At 37.1% G+C, this 8062-nt stretch overlaps 1 protein-coding gene across 1 annotated transcript in view; it reads right to left on the bottom strand.

The window, feature by feature from the left end:
- Window positions 1-3149: 3149 nt before the first annotated feature.
- The window catches only part of BTC (betacellulin), a 50150-nt gene continuing 45237 nt past the window's right edge, over window positions 3150-8062 (bottom strand). The window contains exons 4-6 of the mRNA XM_008590893.1: window positions 6555-6701; window positions 4712-4822; window positions 3150-3349 (exon numbers count right to left, since the gene is read on the bottom strand). Coding sequence (XP_008589115.1) covers window positions 4714-4822; window positions 6555-6701 — 256 coding nt within the window. The 3' untranslated portion in view covers window positions 3150-3349; window positions 4712-4713. The remainder of the gene's footprint in view (window positions 3350-4711; window positions 4823-6554; window positions 6702-8062) is intronic.

Consider the following 8062-nt stretch of genomic DNA (forward strand, 5'->3'; position numbering starts at 1 on the left):
GATTTTGTCTAGGTGCGAACATCATAGAGTGTGTTTAACACAAACCCAGATGACATAGCTCACTACACACCTAGGCTATATGGTATAGCCCATTGCTCCTAAGCTACAAACTTGTGCAGCATGTTACTGTACTGACTGCTGTAGGTAACTGTAACACAATGGTAAGCATTTGTGTATCTAAATATATTTATACATAGAAAATGGACAGTAAAAATAAGGTTTAAAGATTTTTTAAAATAATACACTTACCGTGAATGGACCTTGCAGATTGGAAGTTGCTCTGTGTGAGTCACTGAGTAAGTGGTGAGTGAATGTGGAGGTCTAGGACATGACTGTGCACTACCGTAGACTTTACAAACACTGTACACTTGGGCTACACAAAATTTGTAAAAAAAAATTTTTCTTTCTTCAATAATAAATTAACTTAGCTTATTAACTAAATTTTTTTTAACTTTTTGACTCTTTTGTAATAACACAGCTTAAAACACAAACATATTGCACAGCTATACAAAAATATTATTTCATTATATCCTCATTCTACAAGCTTTTTTCTATCTTTAATTTTTTTTTTTTACTTTTTACACTTTTATGTCAAAATCTAAAAAACAAACACACACATTAGCCCAGGCCTGCACAATGTCAGGATCATCAATACCACGGTCTTTCACCTCTACATCCTGTCCCATTGGAAGGTCTTCAGGGGCACTTACATGGAGAGAGCTGTCATCTCCTATGATAACAGTGTCTTCCTCTGCAATACTTCCTCAAGGGCCTGCCCGAAGCTCTTCTTGAGGAGGTGTCCCTCTTTTCAGAAATATGTTTGTGGTGGTTTGCTTGGTTTCTTTTTTTTTTTTTTTCTTTTCTTTCTTTCATTTTTCTTTTTTTATTACAACATAGTTGATTGTACATATCTGTGGGGTACGGAGTTGAATAACAATCCCTGTGTGCAATGAGTGATGCTCAAATCAGGATAATTAGTATATTTAACATTACACAATGTAATCATTTTTTGTGGCCCTTTACCAATATCTCGCTAACCCCCTCACCTTCCTCTTCTCCTTTCCCACCTCTGGTAACCTCAGTCCTGTTCTCTCCTTTTGAAAGTTCAGGTTTGTTTATTTTTTTCGTCATAGATTTGTTTGTAAGTAGATAATGCACCATGGACTTTTCTCTCTTAATAAATCCCTTTTGGTGTTAGAGTCCATGTTTTCAGAGTTTTTAAGGACCTTGTTGAGGTCTGCAAAAGCTTCTTCCAAACCCTTCACTGTAAATTTTCTTTGAGATTCTTCCTCTTTTTCTTCTGTTGTATACCTGGTCTGTTGTTGACCAAAATGTAGTTATGTGGCACATGAATATAGCAGTATAAAGGCTCTAAAAAGAATAGTGTTCAAATGTATGTCTATTAATGCTTCTTATTACCAATAGAAAATACCCAAGTAAAAATGTTTGCTTTGTTTTAAAAATAAATTTATTACATGATAATATTAACAGTTTACATAAACAAAGTCACTTAGTATACGAAAAACAATTAAAAGTACATTTTGAAAAGTTATGAAAATCCTTGAAATTCTTTATTCATATCAGACCTACCAAATTTCAAGAGACACCATTAACATTTTAGGATCAAAACAAAATTTCCAAGCCCGAATTGGCTTGATGGATTCCATTGGTCAGCCAACCTCAGTCCAGTAAAGAAACATTTACAGCACTGTTTTGTGTTCTTAAATGCTCTAATGGGTATTTGTTTCAAGCTCTTTTAGTATCAAAGAAGGCTGAAGGACAGAAAGGGCATTAATAAATCCAAAGAAGCAACACGAAGCAATTGGACATAATCCTGTTTCAAAGATGACCATTAAGTCAGGAGAAAAAATGGATCTTGAAAATTATTAGTTGTTTGACAGCTCTTAATAGTAAGTGAGCTATTTCTTATATTATATAGAAGCACAGTCCCAGCCTTACTCAAAACACTATGCATGCTAGAAGGAGATATGCAATTTCAGCTTTTGTCTTTTTTCACTTCCCTTGGCTATGGAATCTACATTACAAAGTAAAATTTATAAAAATTCTGGAAAAGAAGCTGTTTGACTGACAGGCACAAAGAGCAGCAATTTGAGGACACCTTCCATTGGTTTTTGTTAAGTCATCCACTTAATCAATGTAAAAAGTTCCATGTTCTATGGAATATTGGCTAAATGTAGATTTCTCTTTTTAAGTTTAATGCAGTCTTCATTAAATATACCATGAAGTTGAAGGAATATTTGGTAACATGGTCTCAAGTAATAGATGCTATGGTCATGATTTTACTGCACCAAAATTCATCTGAGAGTAATCATATACAAGCATGCTGGTGTCAAGAAGAATAAAAATGAAAATATCGTCACAACCAGTCTTTGCCTGTGCTCTCAGCAGTGCTGTCACCGACTACTGCCCTGACATAAACAGCCTCTTCCCGTGCTAATATTCATACATTATTGAGCATAAACACTTACCTAGGGCTTAAAGAATGTCAGGCATTCACTTCCATCTCTATTCATTACCCTAGTTATCGGGCAAATCTGTTTGCTTTAATAATGTAAGAATGTATTCATGTCACTGAGAATTTATAAAGGAATAAAGAAACATAATAAAAGTCAACTCTACATAAAGCATGATGGTAACAGCAACATAGGCCAGGACTCTGCATTCTGTGATCCTGCAGGAAAATGGCCTTGGCATCCCAGAAACAGCAAAACACAGCTCCGTATGAAATTTTGTTGTATCATTGAGTTAGGTTGCACCAACTCAGATGAACAAAAACGATGGTTAACAGCACAGACTTTCAATTTGGGGAAATCTTGGTTACAATTTCAGCTCCACCAGTTCCTCACTCTCTAAATCTGGATTAGATTATTTAACTTCTTTGGGCCTGTTTCCATATCTGGGGAATGAGGAGCATAATATGTATCTCACAGGGTGCTGAAAGTAATCAAAGAAATAATACATTTCAAACTCTTAGTATATGGTAAGTGTTTGGTAAATGGTAGCTTTATTAATAATTTGATTCCTAAGATCCACACTCCTTCCTACTTTTCTTTTTTTTTGACTAGTAAACCTGGTGACAAAACTTAAGTGAAAGTTTATTGAAATTTCCCTTCTCATTGGTGCTACCTAACTGGGCACTTTTCCCCCAATATTAGACAATAATAAAATTTAAAAATAACGAACAACATGAACTAAAGTTACAAATAAAAAGTAAATACATTATTTAAAATTCATTTCTACTAGCTGTTTTCCTGAGACACGTTCTGTCCATTTGCAAATGAGCAAGGCCTTTTGCAGCTTGCCACCAGCCTGGAGGTACCTTCATAGCCTGTGGGAATGAAGCAAATAAGAGCAGGCCATTTGAAAGAAATGTACTATGCAATAATAACAATTTTTTAAAAATCCAGAGCCAGCACTTTTGTTTTCTGTTCATGTGTGCTGTCCACATAACAAGTTAGGAAACATTATAACTTCATGACAAGCATTCACAATACCCCTTTTAGCTGCTGGGATTTTCTGGGAAAGGAAATTCTTCATACAGGTGAGAGAACTATGGAAAGGCACTGCTCTCTCATGCAGGATGTGAACAAGGGAACATGTGGCCCCGACTGCTGCTGGCCTCTCCCACGACCTAAGAGGAATCGGTCAAGGACAAAGCCAACACTTTGAATGGCGAGCAGAAAAAGAGAAATAATCTGTGTCCTTAAGTGTGAGCCTCTGGTTCAACCAGGTGGGAAGCCCACTTTCCCTCTGGACTGCCATTTATGTGAGCCAATATGTTGCCTTAGTTTTAAGCCAGTTCGAGTTGGGTTTGATGTTATTACGACCAAAATCATCCTTCCCGATTGCTTTAGTCAGGCTCTGTGTGTGCCCCCTTAAATCCTTTCTCTGTCCTGCTCTGTCTCCAGGGAACTGGTCACTTCGGATTCCATCACCAGGGCATCATTGCCCTCTGCCTTCTGCTTAGGTTTAGCTAGTAGGAGGTACCTGCTGAAGATCCAAAGGCAGGATGAGAGAAATTTGGGGGAGTTTTTCCTGATTCCTCCCTCTATCCTTGTTTAGGTTCCCGCAGTGGCTATTCCCTATACAACTACAGCTCCTGCCTGAGGGCTCCCCTCCTTCCTCTGAGTGCTAAGGTGACAGGATGGACACACAGCCCTGCCATTGCTGGACTCAGGGAGCCGGACAGTCCTTGTGGGTTCCCTTAACCCCACCCTCAGAGTCCCTTCATCAAAATCTCTTTATTAGATTATCTGAGAGGATTTGTGATTCCTACCAGGATCCTAACTGATGTAACATTTGAAGAGCTGAAAACAGTGCTTGGCATGATGTAAATGATCAGAAAATGTATTTATTATTAAAATATTGCTATTGTTATTTCCTTTCAATGTGAGAAGTCTAAATTAAAATACCTCTTCCTTGTGCCCAAAAATAAGGAAGAAAAATATATACTATAATCACCACAATCATGCAGAATTAGAATACCTATCTCAGCGGTAACATGCAGAAGGAAGACATGAGAAAGTCTTTTAGTTAGCTCCAGATTCTATGAAAAACCATCAATTTATTTTTAGATGTTTTTAAAAATAATCAAATTACAATCAATTATTTATTGGATATGATTAAGTTCCATCTCACCAGTTAAATGTCACCTGAATAGTTTTCCATCTACTAAGTTTATAACACTTACCATCAAGCAATATTAGTCTCTTGAATGTCTTCACTTAGAGGAGTTATATCTTTACCCAGAGTTTCCATTTCTTCTTCCTCCTTCTTTCTTTTACGACGTTTCTGAAGAGGACTTAGAAAAGAATGTATTATAAATTAGTATGGATATGTACTTAGTTCATGTATACACAGAATTATTCATCCAGAGAGCCTATGATCTTATTTCTAGACTGTTAAAAATGCATAGGTTCCTTTTCCCCCCCCCTTAAATATTTTGGGTTCTCCCTTAACCCATCTCTTTCTTTAGGCTAAAATGCTAGCTACCATAGGAATACAGTTAATAAATAGAAAGAATGTGGCATTTGATCGTTGATGGAGCTTAGATAGCAAAATAAAATTCCTCAGGCCAAGTAATTTTACAAAATAGACTGAAGAGCATTATTTAGTGTGTAAACAAGAACGTTGGAAACAGGCATAAGAAAACCAAGAAAGTGACAGTAGCCTCTGGATGTACGTATTAATTAAGCTTCTAGATACATTAATTAAGAAATGTGTTAGATATACTAGACTGCAATCCAGTTTTCATAAAGTGCAGTTCAAAGTTAATGTAAAAAAACTGGCTATTTCCCAGATGTGCCCAACTAATTCTCTTCCCCAAACCTGGTATTATAAATATTCCTTCCTACCATAAGTAGGTAAAATAAAAAATATTTTTCAGTTTTATAGCTAAAAGGAATCCTACAGATTATCTGATTTAATAATCGCATTTTACAGAAAATAAAATTTATTTATTTATTTATTTTTTATTTTTTTGTCTTTTTCCGTGTCCGGCAACGGACTGCAACCCGCAGTGTCGCCCCCGCACCGGACCGGGACCGGCAACGGGATCGCAACCCTCGGCGTTGCTCCCGCGCCTCGCTCAGCCAGTGAGCGGGAACCGGTCTGTATGTGGGATCCGAACCCTCGGGCGGGAGCGCCGCCGCGCTTCCCAAGCGGCCACCGGGCTGGCCCCAGAAAATAAAATTTAATATGTTAAGTAATTTGTCCAAGGTCTCAAAGATATATGTTTGTAATGGCGGAGCTGGGACAAACATCAAAGACTTCCTCCCTGCTAGTGTTTTTCTCCCAAGAACATTGTGAGGGAAGGAATCACAAGACACCTTCTTTTGGTGCGAACCACAGCACAGAAATAGAATAGAGGCAACAGTTTAGGAAGTTGAGCTGACTTCTCAAGATAAGACAGTACTTTATAAATTGCCTTTTTAGCATATTAAGGGGTAGTCCTGCTATTATAAAAAATGTGAAATGTTTCCAAAAGAAACTAGCTGAAGAATTGTACCAAGCCACTCTGCCTCAGAGAAATAGCAAGGTGTTTCTTAATTCCCAAAGCTGTGGTATATAATGCAAATTAAAAGGGAAAAGAGTGTAATCATCGTTTGCACATAAAACTCATTATTTTAATGTCATCAAGCAAAAAAAAAAATGTTTCTTTCTATCTTTCAGGGTTGTTGTGTCATATTTTAGAAAATAAAAGTCTTATTTAGCCTACTAATAAACAAAACATAACTGACTTTAGGAATAAATGACTGGCTTTTTTAAAGAACATTTATACAAATGTTTTAAACTACAAAATAATTGTGTTCAGTCAAATGATAAAAATTATGTATTATGTGTTTTATTACAAACAAATACTTCAATATCAATGATAGCAAACTTCAAAAAGTAGATTTGTTTATATCAAAGCAAAAGGGAAGGAAAAGATAGGGAGGAAGGGGGTGGGAAGGAAGAAAAGGAGGAAGGAAAGAAAACTATGAGCCAGATACAATTTATCAGATTTACTTAAAACTAAGTTTAAAAATACTTACTGACAGCATGTGCAGACACCGATGACCAGAATGATAAAAATTACCATAACTGCTATCAAACAAATCACCAAAATCTGTCCTCTATCTCCTCTTAGGTAAAACAAGTCAACTCTCTCACACCTTGCCCCAGTGTAGCCATCATCACAGCTATAAAAACAAAACAAGAAGAGGACAACAAGGTAAAAAATGCAAGATCTTTAAAAGTCTTTTTTAAATAAATTTCCATTGTTTTCATTACTTGAAATTAGTAAAGAACATAGTCCCTTTAAAAAAAAAAAAAAAAGCTGGGTCACATGTCATTTCACGTTTTTTTTTTTTGCTTTGCTGAAAACCTGTCATTGCTTGAACATTATTAATAAACAAGGATGATTATAATTCTAAAATTTATTTTAAAACTTTAAACCCTGAGTTTGAAAGAGAGGGAAGGATAAAATTTCCTCCACAGCATTCCCAAGTGCTTAAAACCTCCACGACAAGAAATTTTAAAATTTCCAGGACTTTCCTTTCATCAGAGGGCAATACAAACAGTTTTGGTGTGCCAAATCTCTCACATAAATTAATTAAAAATTACGTAGTTTTATGTGATCAAACATGGTAATGTGTGTGAAATTCCATAACCCAGTGTCCAACACATAGAAAATTTCATAAATGTTATTTCTACAGGATTTCTCTCTCTCTCTCTCTAAATTTCTCCCTTTGGTTGTAGTTCTACTGTTTACGGTGGGGGGAAGGAATCACAGATTAAGTAATGCTTTCCTGTCACTATTCTATTCACCACCTTTCCTACTACATCCCCCTCAAAACAAAACAGGGCTTGTCCTATCCAGTTCCTTTATCTGATTCTCCGAGGCCACATCTTCAGATCTGTTCACCATTCCCTCCACTCTCCTATAAATGTCCTCCCTTTTTCCAAGGACCTCTTAAAGTATAGTGACCAGAAATCAACAAGCTCTCTAAGTGGAGCGACCACTTCCTCATTCTTTCAGCTCTCTGTCAGTATAGTTTGAGGATTCACCTCAACTCAGCAGGTGCCCCAAGTCTAAGGTTACAGCTATGGATCCAGTTGACCAAGCTGGGACTTGAGCAACACTTGGTAAGCTAACAGCTCAGTGATTTAGGGACTATCCATAGAATTCTCTGAATTGTGTCAGAAACATACAAGGTATCTAAAAAGTTTGTCTGAAGATATTTCAATCAAAAATATCTGTTGTGGGCCGGCCCGGTGGCGCACTGCTACAGTGCGCCGCTTGGGAGTGCGGTGGCGCTCCCGCCGAGGGTTCGGATCCCACATACAGACCGGTTCCCGCTCACTGGCTGAGCGAGGTGCGGGCCCAACACCGAGGGTTGCGATCCCATTGCCGGTCCTGGTCCGGTACGGGCGCGACACTGAGGGTTGCAATCCGTTGCCAGACACGAAAAAAGACAAAAAAAAAAAAAAAAAAAAAAAAAAAAAAAATATCTGTTGTAATATCAGTACCTTTGTATTAGTAAATTTTTTTCCTTTACTC

The sequence above is a fragment of the Galeopterus variegatus genome, unplaced genomic scaffold, assembly GCF_000696425.1.
Source record: "Galeopterus variegatus unplaced genomic scaffold, G_variegatus-3.0.2 Scaffold6443, whole genome shotgun sequence".
NCBI classification, from domain to species: Eukaryota; Metazoa; Chordata; class Mammalia; order Dermoptera; family Cynocephalidae; genus Galeopterus; species Galeopterus variegatus.